We start from the raw sequence: 16,485 nt of genomic DNA, 5'->3' as shown, positions 1-16,485 counted from the left end.
TCTTTCTTCAAGACTAAATAGATGTTTCTCATCTTTTTGATTGAAAACAAAGTTAAAAATAGCAGGGGGGAAAGTGCATTGCCCAGTTTTTTAATCTCTTGGGAAGTTTTGTCAGCGCATCTCTGATGTGGAAATGGCATTTGCTGCTTGTGTTTCTAACGCTGTGCACTGGCTCAGGATCATGAGCGGCGCTAAGATTTATAGGGGTGCCTCTGAGATTTATCGCCTTCTCCGTGCCTCTGGCAGGAGACCCTCTGAGGCTCCAGGAACTGCCTACTACGCCATACTCGGACTTGCCGATTTTCAATCGGTAAGAGAAACACACTTTCTCTTTTCATTTTCTTCCATCTTGATGACCTGTTATCCCCAAGCAGTCGGCTCAGCTGGGGTCTGACATACTCCGAGCTGCAGTCAGGACTGCGCATGGTTGTGTCTTCCTAATAGCTATGTCAATTGCCAAGTGTTTTTGTCAAAGAATAAGGGTTGTGAGGAGCTGAATGACCTCCATCTCCCTGAAGTGGTGTCTTCTGCAAGGCTACCTGTCACACACTGCTTTAATGTTGGCACTCCAGAAAAATACTGTAGCTAAGATGGGAAGCCCTGAGTGTGTTTTCACAGGGAAGCCTGGCTTAAATAACTCTTCCATATGCCGTACATCACTTTTATCAGCACTAAGATATCATGTGCTCACTCTCTGGATACACAGTCGAATGAACATTGAACTCCTCAGTTCAAACTGTTCTGGCTCACAACACACAGAGCATCCACAGCTGCTCTTTGCTGGCTCAATCCCCAGAGCTGGCCAAAACCTCATGGCCTTCCACTGGGAGGCTCAGAGTACTTCTCTTATTCCCCTGGAGTTTGGCATTGATTGTGCCTATTCTGCTTTTGTCCCAGTGTCCTGGTTTCAGCTAGGATAGAGTTAATTTTCTTCTTAGTAGCTGGTACAGTGCTGTGTTTTGGATTTAGTGTGAGAATAATGTTGATAACGCTCTGATGTTTTAGTTGTTGCTAAGTAGCGCTTATCCTAAATTAAGGATTTTTCAGTTTCCCATGCTCTGCCAGCAAGCAGGTGTGCAAGGAGCTGGGAGGGAGCATGGCCAGGACAGCTGACCTGAACTCCCCAAAGGGATATTCCGTACCACAGAACGTCATGCTCAATATATAAACAGGGAGGAGTTGGCCGGGAGGGGCAGATAGCTGCTCGGGCATCGGTCAGCGGGTGGTGAGCCATTGCATTGTGCATCACTGGCTTTTTTTCTTTTTTTTCCTCTTCTTTTTTTTGTTATATTCCTTTTCTTTACAATTATTATTATTATTATTATATTTAATTATTATTATTATTGTTAGTATTATACTTTGCTTTAGTTATTAAACCGCTCTTATCTGAACCCACAGGTTTCACCTTTTTTCCCCGATTCTCCTCCCCATCCCACTGGGAGCGGGGGGGGAGCGAGGGAGTGGCTGCATGGTGCTTAGCTGCTGGCTGGGGTTAAACCACGACACCCAGATTTCATCCCAATTTCACACCCAGATTTCATACTTGTCCATGTAACTGGGGAAGCACCGTACCCCCTTTTCACAAGAAGTTCAGGAATGCGTACATACAGCGAGCAACGTCCATTGTAACACCCCAAAATGAAGAAAAATTTATTGAAGTATGACAGAGGTGCTAGGTCATTCATTGTGAAAGGCTTGGTGAAGCTGAATAATTGGGAAAAGCAAAATGTGGGTCATGCTAAGAAATAGGAGCAAAAGCCTTGCTGTGCTCGGGCAGGGTCTGGAGTTGGAGGAGGCTGAGCATGGAGTCACCTCTGGAGTTCTCCATGCTGGTGTCTTGGTCTTCCTTCCATTTTCACTTGGATCAAAGGAGCCAAGTGACAGCTAGGGGCCACCTGATTCGTATCATCAAAAGGTAGGAAAGGGCATACAGCTCGTGTACGCGCCTCTTTCTTAAAGCAGCAGCATACTTTATGGCATTCAATCTATTTAATAAAATCATCCAGTAATTCTGATTAATGCCTACCCAGAAGAGTTGCTGCTTACCCTTAGATCCAAAGGCTAAGCAGCAATAATCCAATCATGGTAATCATAACTTACTACTTTGATCTTCAGATAAAAGAGCCTATAGAAGTGCAAAAATGTTACATCACTGTTTTTTGGACAACTTCAAAGCATTTTATATACATTAATGAATTCTCCCAACACAGCCTGATGAGAAGTAATAGGAGGCAAACATGTGAACAGAGGAGTAGAAAGGGAAGAGAGGAGAAGGTGTGTCCTCATACGGTGAAAGGGAAAAGCAGTAAAAATAAGTACCTGTACACTGTGGATAGGTGTGAAATGTGAAGAAGGGTCCACGAGGGCCCAGCTGCAGGAGTCAAGCGCACAGGATACTCTCCCATAGGAGGAATTTTCTCTTCTCTCTCATTTCTTGAAGCTCTCAATAAGAAGGAAGATCTCAGGCTGCAGAGAGGCAGAGGGAGGGGGCAGCTTTTCATCTCAGCAGTGCTTCCAAAGCCTTCAAAAATAAAAAAATCACCAAATGGATCTTAGCAGGTGAAATAGGGGCAGCAGAAACACTGAACATGTTTTCCTTTCACAGTTTGGGAGTTTTAATGTTAAAAGACAGGCACTCCTGTGCACATAAAGCTCTTCCAAAGAAACACTGGCTGGGGAGACCAGACTCATTCCTCACCACTTCTACGAGGGATACAGTATGCCCTTGTAGAAAAAAGAAAGGTTCAAAAGTGAAAATAGAGAAAAAGTAACTTGTACAGTCTTGTGAGGGATCACATTTTAAATTAGAAATGAGAGAGAAAAAGAAGGGGATATTTGGGAATATTGCTCAGGGTGAAAATATTCCAGTGCAGAAAATACTCTTCTCCCAGAAAAGGCCTTTCTCTCGTCAGATTGGGAAATCTGACAAAAGACAGACAAAAAACCAGAGCAAAAAGAACGAAGGCAAGGCACCCTGGAAAAAGTCTGAACTATGTTATTGTAACATTGCCCAGAAGTCTCAGAAATGGAGCTCTAAATTTTGAGCACATGTAGATGGCTAAAGAGGATCTTGGAAAAATGAAGAACTGGTAGCATATAATCCAAAATATATTAAATCTTGGGGAAAAAAAAGCTTTTTCATCAAGCGGACTTTGAAGAAGAGACTGAGGGAGAGCATATGAAATCTAGCAACACAGCAAAGGACATTAGCACAATAGGCCGTTGTTTAAAAAGAAGGATGAGTGCTGTTAAATTTGGGGCCACCTGAGGTTGAGGAAGTTCCTGAGTAATGAATCTCCTGGGGCACTCCAGCGAATGCTTCTGACAAAATTTTATGCTTGTCACCTTGTGAGTTTTTCTCAGCAAAGCGAACAAATGTCACCAAAGCGAGAAAAATACGTGAGGAGCCTTTTTTACAGTGAAATTTTTGCTCAAAGGCACGATGAGAGTCAGGTTTTTTTCCTTGTAGCAAAAGCTGGCAAAACTGCAGAAGAGGGATGACTTTGCCTTTCCCCAGTGCTGCCGGGCAGCCCAAAGTGACCACGTGTTTCTCAGCAAACCTCTATCTAAACACTCATCTCTTAAACTACCCTGGTTTGCAACATGGAGAGGCACACTGTGCCTGTACTTGAGAGGATGACAGTGTATTTCTTTGGATCTATCAGTTCTGCCTTTCAACCACACTGTTATTTTTTCTTAGGGTTCCACCTCATCCCTCTATCCTAGCTCTTTCTTTACAATGTTTTTTAGCAGCCCTCTGGAACAGTTGGGTGTATTATCCTGCAGCTTTAGGAATAAGCATCTCATCTCAGCAGCCAGTTCTGACTGCTCAGGGATGGTGGCTCCCTCAAGTGAAGGACATACCTCAGTTCTGCAGTTCTGCTCTGTAGGAGTGTTTTTATACCACGGGTGGTAGATGGGTCCAGCTGAAGTTGAGGGGGGCTGGTTGCCCATGCCAGTCCATGTTTGCTTGGCATCTAGTGCTTCCAACACCATTCTTCATTAGTTGAGCAGGTGAGTTGTGTTGGTCGTGCATCAGCAGGCTCCAGTTTGTGTCCATTGAGGACCACAGGCGGGCACAATCTGCCGACTGCTATTGAGTACATAAATTACCCTCCGCGTAGCTGGGCCCATTTGATGCTGCCTCTGCCTGCTGGGATTGAGTGTCTCAGGAAGAGGAAGTGGGCAAAGAAGCAGCTCAGAGGTAAATTCCACCTGGTGACCAACACTTCAGGCCACCCACCCGGGTGAAGTTCATAAATGTGATTCATCCTCTTCTCCCACAGCTGGGAACTGAATTAGAGAGATGAAGTAAGCTACCCTGGCTCCCATAAAGTGGCAGGGCTTCCCAAGGAACAAAGAAAAGAGCTCCTGGATGCTAGTCCTCTGGTTAGGCCGTTAGGTATCTCTTGCCTGTCAAAATGCTAAGTAAATGTCTTGAAAACAGCACGTAGCTGCTCCATGTAGTCATGCTTATACTTAGCACTGCAGCAATCCAAGCTCCAATGACTGGAGAACCACAAGTGGCATGATGCATTTCTGACTAAGCGGGAAAACTCATTTTAGAAAAAGGTTTTGCCCATTAAAGGGAAATTGAAGAAAAACGTGCCAACATATTCTGCAAAAGAAGAGATGAAATGGTAGGAGAGGGACCGTATACTGCTGTCCAATGCCATTAGCTTAGGCAGAAAGAAACAGTAAATAAACTATGACTTATAATTAAAGCCTCACAGATATACATCCTCCCATTGAATCTGGGAGATTCTGCATATTTTCAGACAACACATTCAGTCGTTGCAATATTTACCCAGCAAGTGACCCCAAGGCCCCTTCTTAAAAGGACTTCTGCTGGGATTCTGCAATCCATATTGCCTCCTTCCGGCGTGTTGGCTTTGGGGGTCGGATGAGCTGGCATGGTTTGCCTGCAAACATGAGAAAGAGCAGATCTCCAGCCCATATACAGAAGTTAAGAAGCTTTCAGATTTTTTCCTTCTTTTTTTTTTTTTTTTTGAAACAAAAATTAGAAAAAGAAAAGCAGGAGACAGACAGCGTGGGGCTCCCAGTACCTGTGCACCCTCAGCTTTCTTACCCTCACTGGTTCATGTTACGCATGGGGAATCAAAATATGCAGCTGTTACCTCTGTAGAAAAGTTGTGAGGGGAGCTGAAGAAGGAATTTGTACTGGTGGGAGAGGTAAATGAGAATGTCAATAGAAAACATTCTTTCATCTGTGTTTGTATGGGCTCTCTTGACACTCCGTGTTAAAGCCTAGCACTGCAGTCAAGACTCCAGGCTCTTGTACCAGGAGGTAGAGTTTAATAATAAGTAAATGCAAACTAATAATGGCAAGAAAATTAATAATACAGCATGGACAGAGAAACATGGATTATAATCACTCCAATTTCATGACAAACAGTTGGTGTCTCATTCAAAACTATCCGTGGCATAGCAGAGAGTAAGAGCATAAGAGCTTTGCAGCATGTGCGTGATGGATGCACCTAGAGCTGTTCCCAGCTCCACAAACCCACGCTAAGTTTGTTCCTCTATCTATGACTATTCACAGACTTTTCAAGCAAATCTGGGGTTCATGTCAGAGTTGGAGATAAAATGGTGAGACCAATCATGCCAGATGGTCTGTTACACACAGAAAAAGCAAAGCTCATTTACATTGACAGAGTTTAATGTTGAAAATTTGTTTAAAATAAGAGCAAAACTGGAGCAAAATGTTTGCAACTAATCCACTACGAAGTCAATCTTCAGATAGACCCATTAAATTATCTAGAGTCAGTATCAAATTAGCAGAGTAGTGTCGGAGATCAGAGGATCTGTGTGGGTAGAAGACCAAAAGTGGATTTGACCCACAATCAGTAGAACAAGCATGTAAGAGATTTTCTTTCAACAGTTTTGCATAAATTCATTCAGTGACAAATATGTCAGTTGACTAAGTAAGCCTTTGTTAGAATTGAATTTAACAGCAAATCTGGGAAATCCTCCCAAAGAAACTATGGCTTTAGAATTCCAGATTTGCGCTTGTAATTAAAACACTATCAGTATAGGTGTAATTCTCCATAGAAATGGAACTGGGGAGGGGGAAGGGAGAAGTGTGAGAGAACTGAGATGGTGCTTGAACAGGTCTCCAATGAGGTTTATTTTGTATATTTTCTGATGATCTTGTTAATGTTTTTTGCAAAAATGTATTATGCTTTTCCAATAAGATGGCAAAGCAGAGGCAAACTCCTGTCAGCTTTTCCTACCTTCCGTAAGGGATAAGATCAAAGAGCAAATTGTTTGATCAAGGATTGCATTTTGTTTTAAGAAATAAGAGATTATAGCTGCATGATTTTCTTTTTCTGTGAAGAATCCATCAATGCTAAGGCTAGAACATTAAAAAAAATCACTTCATGGGAACAAAGCGAACTTACAATTCTTTTCTGTTTCCTACTGGCAAAATGCAGTCGCTTTTGCAAGGAAAGATAAAAAAAAAGTCATCTAAGTAAGAAAATCAAAATTATTATTTTCAGCTTGGTCATCTGCAGTTTTTCCATTAGACAGATATAAAATAGCACATTCCAGAATTATCTTTTAAATTATACGTGTGGTAGGTAAGGGTTTAATGTATTATAAAAGCTGTAAGAAAATTATTTGTAATGAGAAAGCAGAAACAAAATTGTTTACTGTGTTAAAATTACACCTTTTAGCCTTTCAGAAATTAAATACTAAGGAATAGAAAAATGCAAAGCTTGGACGGACCTAAACCGACCGTTTTCAGAACGCTACTTTTAGAGGACATTTGGACCGTTATCTTTTCATGCCAGTTGAGAATATTAAGGTTTCATTTACAATTTCAGAATTTTCCACGGCACTGAAATTCTGGTTCCCAGCCAGCTCTAATTTTAAGTAGATTGTGCGCTGTGGATAATGCAGGCAGAGTATTTACTACTTACTACTGCAAGGGTAATGTTGGAGAGGAGCGCCCCGTTCTTGCTGCTGTTCTGTGAGGGGCAGGCAGGACCCCAAGTCAGGGAGAGGATGGGGGCAGGGGAGTGTGATTTTAGCCAGCACAGGCAGGGCTAGAAGAAGAAACCAAGAGATCTTAATTTGGATTGTGCAGGGAAGAAGGGTGTAGGTGCAGAAGGAATAATATAGGTTGAAAAATGTACAATCTAGTCTATCTAGCTATTTCATCCCTTTCTGCATCCCAGAATTAGCCATTCATTAAAGCCTCTTTCACTGTTATCCTTGCTTTTTTTATTCTGATTTTTTTTAGATCCCGCTGTTGGCAAGTATTACTATGATAACGAATGTGAATAAATCCAGAGGTCAAATACACAAATCCAAACATCCAAACCTCAGCATATCTTTAAAGTACTAACCAGTGTGCTCCATCTCACCTTAGCTCTGCAGAGGACTGAGTCACTAACTCATTTCCACAGAGCAGAGAGCTGATTGCCTTCGTGTTATGCTTGAACGGGTGTGGGGACATGTAAATTCTCCATGCGAGAGGATTTAAACCCCATACTACCCATTAGTGAAGAGAAATGAACTTGAGCTAGGGCTCAAGCTGCAGAACATTTGTTAGTCAAGAGGAAGGTCATTTTCTGTTATCTAGCTGTGGAGTGAGATTTTCAAAACCTCAAAGTGACTTAAAAGTACAAGGTATGTCTACTCCTCTGTGACTGCTCTTACTAGAGCATAAACATAACTCTAAGTCCCACTGGCTTTTGACCAGGCTTTTAGCTCCCTAGTATTGAAGTCTCTTCTAGAAATAGGACATTATCTCCTAAATTACAAAGGCACTTTTGCAAATGTGTCCTGTGATGGTAGCACTGCTGCTCTCCTGCTCGGTCTACAGAAGTAACAGAACAAGATCGTAATGGATATTGTCTTTCCAGCCACTTGCAGTGGTAAGCGGTAACAGGCATTGGCTCAAAATCTAGATAGGCAATATGGTTATTCAGAGAAATCCAACTTGTCCTGTTTAACCTGTGTTCACTGCTATTGAGCCGTGGGGATGTCACATGGGATCGCATCTGCTTGTGTGATGTTTCATTATGACTATTATTACATTTTTTATTGTATTGCACTAGCCTCCAAGAGCCTTCATCACTGGCCAGCGCTCCCTTGTATTAGATGCTGCACAACCACGGAGCAAAAGGACGATGTCCTGTACAGCCCGTATGCCGAGGTTTTTTTCTGCTGTGTGTTTACAGCAGTTTAGATTCACAGCTTCTAGCTCCAAGTCAATCTAGCAATGAGGGGAAACATTGCCCGTTAGCAGTGTCTGTAACAAAACATCATACACATGAAGCCTTAGCCATGCTGGCAATCATAGCAAGCTGTTTATCTCCTCTCCTTTCCTCCACAGTCTATGAGAGTGAGCACTTACCTCCTCACAGCATGTCATGTCATGAGGAGAAATGACCAGCACCAGCAGCAGGCACAGCCCAGATGAGACTAGTGCATGATACAGACATGCATCCTGTCCCATCTGGCTCCCATGGGAAAGAAGCTACAGCCCCCTCTCCCTCTTTCCCCAGCCCTCCTTGTTACCTTCCAGTCTCAATACCCCACGGTTACTTTTTCATGCTGTCAATGCCAGGTGCGGAGCCGGGAAGCATAACCATCTGCGTCTGACAGGAGGCAGCCCTCATGGGATAAGCCAGTAATGGATATCACCAGGATGTTGAGGGTCTAGAGGCAGGAATCCGGCTGACTGCCGCTGAAGGGAATGAAACAAGTCACAGAAATATCCCAGCTTCATCAGGAAGGAAAGGCTGTATAATTTGCAGCTGGAGATGAATGTGATTATTTGCCATGCAAACGGATTTTGCCAGCTCAAAGTGGCCTTCATCAGCAGAGATTGTTGTATTTGACATTATCTGGTTACTTTTGTTTCATGCCTCTGTGCCTTTTCTGAGAGCTTGCTTCCCTGAGCACACATCATCCAGACTAATTAGAGACAGGTTTTTTTTCCTCTTCCCTATCAATCTGAAGACATGTGAGTGGAATCCATAGCTGCTTCCCTCCCCAGTCCCTCTGCAAATATGAAACAAAAGGTGAAGTCATTTGCGCTGACAGTCCTGCAGGCTGAGTATTCTCTGCAGATGGGAAACACAATGGTCACATTTATCTTACCTAACTTTAGCTACTTAAAAATTAGCTGTTTAGTCCAACCTGGTCATCCTAGTTCCTTCAGAATTCAAGGGAAGGAGGTCTGCAGAGGGACCTTCTCCCAATCTGAGACAGATGGGGTGAATCATCCCTGGAGGTCCCTGCTCATCTCCAGAGGTTGTTTGGTGAGTATGGCTCTCTTAGAGAGTTAAAGATAGGGTAGAAGAACAGCGCCCATCTGCCTGCCTTTCCCACAGCATCCAGCACTCCCACAACAAACCTCTGATCCCCCTCTCTGGCTGGCAGTGATGGGGAAGAATAAAAAGGAAGTAATCTGGGATGAGGGACCATCGGTCTGCTCAGCCATGTTGCTGCAGTTGCCAGCGAAGGAGGAGGTTTGCATGAAACACTGCAGGATGGGGTAACCAGCATATAGCTTATGGTTGGAAACCATGCCAGTGGGCTGTAAACCTGAAAAAATTTTCTTTGTTGTACCTTTCTTGTTTTTTAAGATCTGGATGATTAAGAAAATAATTTGTGAACTCGCTATAGTATCAGCTTGGAGATGGGTCCCATAGACCTTCCTGAAAGACTTTAACAGGTGGATCCTTCAAAGTCATTCACTGAGCTTGGGTTTGTGGTGAGATGGACTTTGCTGCCCAGTTTCAGAAAAGCCTATGGAAGAAGAAATCAGAGGGGAGGGCAGAGGCTGCTCCAAAATTAGGCCCTTATGCAGAGGAAAGCCTGACCCATCTCTAACCGTAGAAGTCCTTTCAGTCACAGCTGTAAAATACACTGCTTGTCCTTTTTGTCACTGTAATCCCTTGCAGTCACGTTTCCTGCAGTTTCTCTCTACCATGGGTGAAAGCTGCAGTGATCATTCTCCAGGAGCATGGGGCTGACAGCACATGCGGTGGGATGGGTCTTATTTCCACATATTAAAATGCATGCTTTCCACTCTGCCCGGCATGCTGCGTGTGTGTGAGCTCAGTCGCTGTGCCTGCTTTCTGCTGGGAAGTGATCTCAAAGAGTTTTGACTAAAGAGATTTCAGGGTGGGTTGATCTAAACGGGGAGATGACGTGATGTCTGCGGGAGCAGCTCCCCTCACATCAGCAGCGTTTAAAACCAGACTGGACAAACTGGAAGGGTGTAACCTAGATAAGTCGTGCAGCTGGTGGGCTATGTGGATTTAGTTTCTTTCCAGCTCTAATTTCGGTGATTAGCAGGGTGTGTTTTTTCCCTCAATGGAGTGACGGAGTGTGCAGGTTTGTTTGTCAAGTCATGTTAAACCACAGTAAACCATAGCAGCTGGACCCAAGGTTTCACACAGACCCAGACATGGCATGGCACGCACTATCATGAGCTGGTCCAGTGCCCTTAGCTGGACTGGGATGTCTCTGTTAGCATCCGATAAACTGTATTTCTATGGAGTGACTCAGGTCAGCAGAAGGGCAATGCTGAGACATACTCCCACACACAGAAATAAACAGTGTTTCTAATGGGCAGGTCCTCCTTAGTCAGACTGTCTGGCTTTATCAAATAGCATTGTAAGTTACCTTCTGTCTGGTGTAGTGCTCTGCATCTAGAGAAGGAGCATATAAATAATTTAGACAGAATGCATGAATACTGACATCACTCTCAAATTATCTTCCACTCTTAAAAATTATTTGAAAAGATTTTAATATAAATTAATGCCTGCTTGACTTATTTGCCTCTATAGCTATCCAATGGTTACAGATAATTGGCTATTTGATCGCAGTGAGTGCAAAATACCTAGGTTTTAAGGCGTTATTATGAACATCTTGTCTAACCATCTGCTGAATACAAAACAGAGAATGTCAGTAGGCAAATTATTTATTAAGGCCATAGCTCCTCTCTGAGCTTCAATATGTCTTATAGAAAAACACAGATTTTGGGTTTTAAACTTCAGGTGATGGAGGACCTGACCTAGTGATCCCAGCTGGTCTGTATATCTGGTCTGGCTCCACACTGGTGCTCCTTCCCACTGGGGGTACGTGGCACATCACAGACCTCGCCAGAGCTGCTGTTTGGATGGGCATTGCCCTGCCCAGCTAAACCTTCCTCGTAGTTTTCTCCATGTCTTATTATTAATTTTATTATATACTCTGAAAGGAATTGAAAATCAAAGCAAATTCAACCAGTTTATTACTAATTTTTTTTCACTGTGAATTTTTTTATCCCCCCTCTAATTACATTGACACCTTGAAAAGTAGATTAAGAACTGAGACAGACCTTTGGCTTCCCTGGAAGTGGCTGGAGAACGTGACTTTGGGTAAATGCCTGGGTAAATGATGGGCTTGCAAGAGCAAGCTGCACCTTTTGGACCTTCACACTCCTCCTGTTTGACTGTTCTCTCTGTGTCCAGGTCTCTCTCCGGCCGCATAGTTGGTGGCGTCTGGTGGTTCTTCACCTTGATCATCATATCCTCCTACACAGCTAACCTGGCTGCCTTCCTCACCGTGGAAAGGATGGTTTCTCCCATCGAGAGTGCAGAGGACTTGGCCAAGCAGACGGAAATCGCCTATGGGACCCTGGAAGCTGGCTCCACTAAAGAATTTTTTAGGGTAAAAAGGAAACTTTAATGCAAAAGTTTTGATTAGCCCCTTGTTTGACAAGTCCTTCAGACCCGTCCTTTCTCATCCTCAGTTCAGGTCTGTTTTTTTCTCTTGCTTCCCTTTACCATGTTAGGACCTGCAGAGCTTGTCCTTAGAACAGCAAAAATCCAGTTTTCCCTGTGCCACCCAGAAGGCTGGCAGTGTCTCCAGTACATGTGATATTCTGTGACTGTAAACACAAATACGAAATATCCATGTGTTTCCCCTTGTTACCAAGGAGCTACTCTGAGCAGCTCCAAAAGAAACCATCTCCTGATTTCCAGCTCGGTTTGCCCTTGGTTTGATCCGCAAAATCACTTGCCGTACACAAATAATATGGCAGAAATCAGGGGTTGATCTGGGCCCTGGTGCAGAAATGGCAGGGGGCTCTTTAACATCCCGTAACCCCTTTTGCCTTCCTTGGCCCATCCGATATGTGGGTGTGTGTTCAGTCCAAGCTGGAAATCTCAGCTGGCACCCAAACCTCTGTTAACGCTTGTGTTGGGTTTCTGCTGTCCTGTGCAGCGATCCAAAATAGCAGTGTTTGAGAAGATGTGGACATACATGAAGTCAGCCGAACCCTCCGTTTTTGTGAGGACGACGGAAGAGGGGATGATACGCGTGAGGAAGTCGAAAGGGAAGTATGCCTACCTCTTGGAGTCCACGATGAACGAGTACATCGAGCAGCGGAAGCCCTGTGACACCATGAAGGTGGGAGGTAACTTGGACTCCAAAGGCTATGGCATTGCAACGCCAAAGGGGTCTGCACTGAGGTAAGTAGCTTGGATTTGCTTTCTTTTGTCAAACCACCCAGCAAATCAACGTATGCACACAGTTCAGTCTCCATTGCCATGTTAATCACGAAAGCTTGGGGCAAGGAGGTGGGGGAGGTGGAGGAAAAGGGATATGAAAACTCAGTGTGACATGCAGGGAAGTAAAATGGCCAGCTCCTATTGAGCAGCAATGGGAGCATCTAATTATTCAAGCCCTGCATTTGGAAATTGGATCCTGGCTGATCCACTTGCTATGAATGTGTCTGCTGTATTAGGTGATGGCAGGGGGGCTGCTGTGGTGTAACCATTCGTTTCACAGAGCATTTTCCAGAAGGGACGCTCATCCTGTGCCATGTGAACTGCACAGCTTTGCAGAGTATGGTATTACCCTGGCTTGGATCCATGCTTGCAGAGGGAGTTCTCATGGGGAAAACATTTGGGTGTTTCCTAAAATGAAGTGCTATTTGGAAGAGGTGGGAAGCCAGTTTTGAAAACGCCCTGCAAAAGGTGTGCATTTTCATTCACTGAGTCAATTCAGATCCTGGCAAGGGCCAAATTTATGGCAAGTCCAAAGGGGCACAAATCCCGCATTTCTGAGCCCAGACCTGCAGCTGTCACATGCCTTTGCCTACTGTCATATGAAATATCTTCAGAGACCTTCCTTTAAAAAGAAGAACCCTTAAAAAGTACAGATTCAGATCTAAGTTAGTAGCAGAGCTTGGGCACTGCACACAACCGTACTTCTGGACATGAGCTGGCCCCCTGCAAAGTGCATCATGCAACCTGACCGGCTCAGAGCGGCATTACCACAGTCTGCAAACTGCGATGGTGATTTGAGTCACGTCAGGGGTGCGGTTCCTTTTAGCAGCAGCCATGCAAGTTCCTCGCGTTACAATCATGAGGAATATGAGTTGTAATGATTTAGTGGGACTAGTAAATCCTCAGAAGCCATAGCTTTAAGTAATCTGATTGATGCTCCAACTGATGTAGTTATTTATTGAACATATTTTACTCAAAATACTTTGACCAAAATCGTATGTGTGGCCTTATATTTGTTTGCTAACATAACCCAATACAGAGATATTTAATCCATGCTCTCTGGATTACTAGAAACCAGCTGAGCATTTGCTGATGGATTTGTCTGGTCACACAGCTCCCGAGCCAAAGCCAGCCCAAAGAACTGAAGATGTATCAACTGGTAGTGGATGAGGCCCAAGGATTTTGATTACTACATTTATTAAGTCAGCTCAAATTAGATTCAACACTTCCCATATCAGCAGCATCTTTAGAGAAGCTCGTGAATGCAGTGCAGGTGGTCCAGAAGGCAATTCTTGCATCCAGTGTGGTTCAGGCTCTGAAATGACTTGGGGCCCTCCAAATGAAGGTGGATATATTCTCACAGCTTTGAGATGTTTTCTGTCGCACTCTCTCCAGTGTTTGTTTTCTGTCTTGCAAATATGGAAATTAGGATACAGGGCTGATTCTATTTATTTATTTATTTATTTAAACATCAATTTGTATCCTGATTTTGATATTATAAAAACAAACAAACAAGAACATCCTACCTGTCTTGTAATTGTTGGCATGTGAAGGAGCCATTTATCATACTTTTAAGAAAAACAAACAACAAAAAAGAAAATTGCATCAATCATCTTAATTTTGCAGCTCCAAACATCCCTCTGCTAGGCATGATTCCAAAAATTCCTAACGTTTCTTTCTGTTTCCTCTTTTTCATCCCAGCTGCATGTAGAACAAATTTCTTGTGGGCCTAATGGCAAAGGAGGAATGCTTGATTTTCCATCCGATGGTGTTTCTTTGGAACAGTTGCTGTCAGTTTTTGTCCCATTATGTTTGTTTTGTTCCTGTTGTTTTAATTGTTTTAATCTTAGTAGTTCCCTACAGTCATCATGTAGTGTCTGTTTTCCCCTTGGGGTCCTGCACGTGAGAGGTTGCCCTGAGCAAGGTGACATTCATGAGGCAACTGTATAGCACGGTCAGCCTGTCTCTTATTCAGGCTTCATCTTCACTCACTTCCATCCACAGAGTAAAAGCTCGGAGCAGGTTTGGAGGTACATGTGAGCCAGGCCTATCTTAGATCAGGTGTGTTTTAGAAGCTGGGTTGCATTTTGATTATTGCTGTGACCTGTCCCTTTTGTAGCTAGACTGGTTTTCCTGCATTTAGGATAGCTGATTAGGAAAGGATCCTAAAGAGATGCTAAATGAGAGTTCACCATTGTTTTTCTTGCTTCTGCATGGGAACACAATGCCAGGATATTGCCACAGATGAATGAAAACAAGGTTGAAAATCCAGAAATAATTCTACATGTTGTAGCAGCTGCAAATATCCCTCTCAGGCCGTCGGTTAGGTCTCTTGGGCTGCTAAAAGAGCTTGCTTCTTCCTCCTAGGTAAATCTGGCTTTGAATACCTTTTGTCCTCCAGATGTTAAAATTCAGTTGCATTTAGGCATGGCTGAGAAGGGCATTGATGGGAGGGCAGAAATTACACCTTTCAACACCAGCTAGTTCAAGGTGTGATCCTGTCTGACATGAGATAGTCATGCAGCTGCAAAACCGCACCATTTACCTGGCAGGAGCTCTTCTCCACTGTTGGACAAGTGATCAAAAAGAGAGCAAAAAGCCAAATTATCCAAAACAGAGGAAAGAAAATCCAAGAAATCCCATGTGAGTCTGGACTCAAGGAATAGGGAGATTTTTGAGATGGACATCTGGGAGGACAAGCTCTTCAGAGCAACCATACTGACATTAAAGTTCCCCAAAATACAAGTCGGTGTTCCTAGGGTCTGTGAATAAACACAAAATGTTCCCTGTTAAAAACCCACTTTCTTTCAGGACCCCAGACCTCTTAGTCTTTCATCAAAATACACTCAAGATGAAGTACAGCTCGTTCTGTGTACCCAATGAGCTGAAGAGAGAGACAATTAACTGAATTGAAGCTTACTAGGAAAGATAACATGTAACGCTTAGCACATGGCCCCAAAAATCATATGGCTGACATTGTGCTCAGGGAAACTGCAATACTTTGTTAACACCTTGTACCCACATAGAAGCTGCAATGTATTTTGGCTCATTAGTTAACTAATCTTTTGCAGATGATTCAGATATCAGAGTGCTAATTAACCTGTATTCTGTTTTAGAAGACAGAAATAATTATGATTTACTTAGTGTCAAATTCTTTCTGGAGCTACACTCACATGTTTCCGTTGGCTTTAAATGCAACCAAAGTTAGACTCTGGCCACAATAATGTCACAGTAAAAAAGGGAAAATATTCAGCCATCTTCAAATCTACACCTTCGCCTTCTCTTGGACTGGTAGCAAGTTTGACTGCACCTGGATTTTGCTTTTTGAAGGCTGGATTTGGCCTGAAGTAGGCTTCCAGTCCTTGTGAAGGCTTCGGATGGGATCCCAACAGGCAGAGCCATCGCAGGCTCGTGGAGGTCAGCACATCGCTCTTGCTCACAGCCAGGCTTTTTTAGAATTGCAATATAAGAAAACAGCCCCCTTAGGATTTCTTGGTGTGGTACAGAGTGCTATGTGCACGAATTCTCTGAGGTGGGACCTGCAAAGTCCTTGGCCTTTTTCAAGATCTGTTTTATTGATATTCAAGGTCTGTTGGTGGACGGTTCAGCCCTCCATCTCTTCTATGTTTTTTAAAGCCCTCTCACATTTGTGCCTCACTGTGCTTAGCTTTTTTCCTCTTTTTCATGCAACGTCTACACCAGCATTGCACCTGATACCCAGCATCCAGAAACGAACTGTGCCCATGTGCAGAGCCCATAAAACTCACTGCTGCACATCCTGAGTGAAGGTGCTCCCTCAGATGTTTACCACTGAAATCAGTGAGGTGCGTGTAAACAGGTCTGAAGGCAGACTGTGGCACAGTTTGGATTTGCAGGCTATCCTAAATCCAGATCACTGGTCTTCTTTCTGAATGGTAGAGTCTGCTCAGCATCCAGACTCATGCAA

At 43.6% G+C, this 16,485-nt stretch overlaps 1 protein-coding gene across 4 annotated transcripts in view; it reads left to right on the top strand.

The window, feature by feature from the left end:
- GRIA1 (glutamate ionotropic receptor AMPA type subunit 1) overlaps positions 1–16,485 on the top strand; it is a 126,698-nt gene that overhangs the window by 98,193 nt on the left and 12,020 nt on the right. For all 4 annotated transcript variants that reach the window (XM_050905117.1, XM_050905116.1, XM_050905114.1 and 1 more), the window contains 2 exons: positions 11,499–11,697; positions 12,253–12,500. In XM_050905117.1, coding sequence (XP_050761074.1) covers positions 11,499–11,697; positions 12,253–12,500 — 447 coding nt within the window. The remainder of the gene's footprint in view (positions 1–11,498; positions 11,698–12,252; positions 12,501–16,485) is intronic.

The sequence above is a fragment of the Gymnogyps californianus genome, chromosome 14 (assembly GCF_018139145.2).
Source record: "Gymnogyps californianus isolate 813 chromosome 14, ASM1813914v2, whole genome shotgun sequence".
NCBI lineage: Eukaryota > Metazoa > Chordata > Aves > Accipitriformes > Cathartidae > Gymnogyps > Gymnogyps californianus.
Note: the sequence above shows the minus strand (reverse complement) of the source record. Positions and strands in the feature narration are given on the sequence as shown.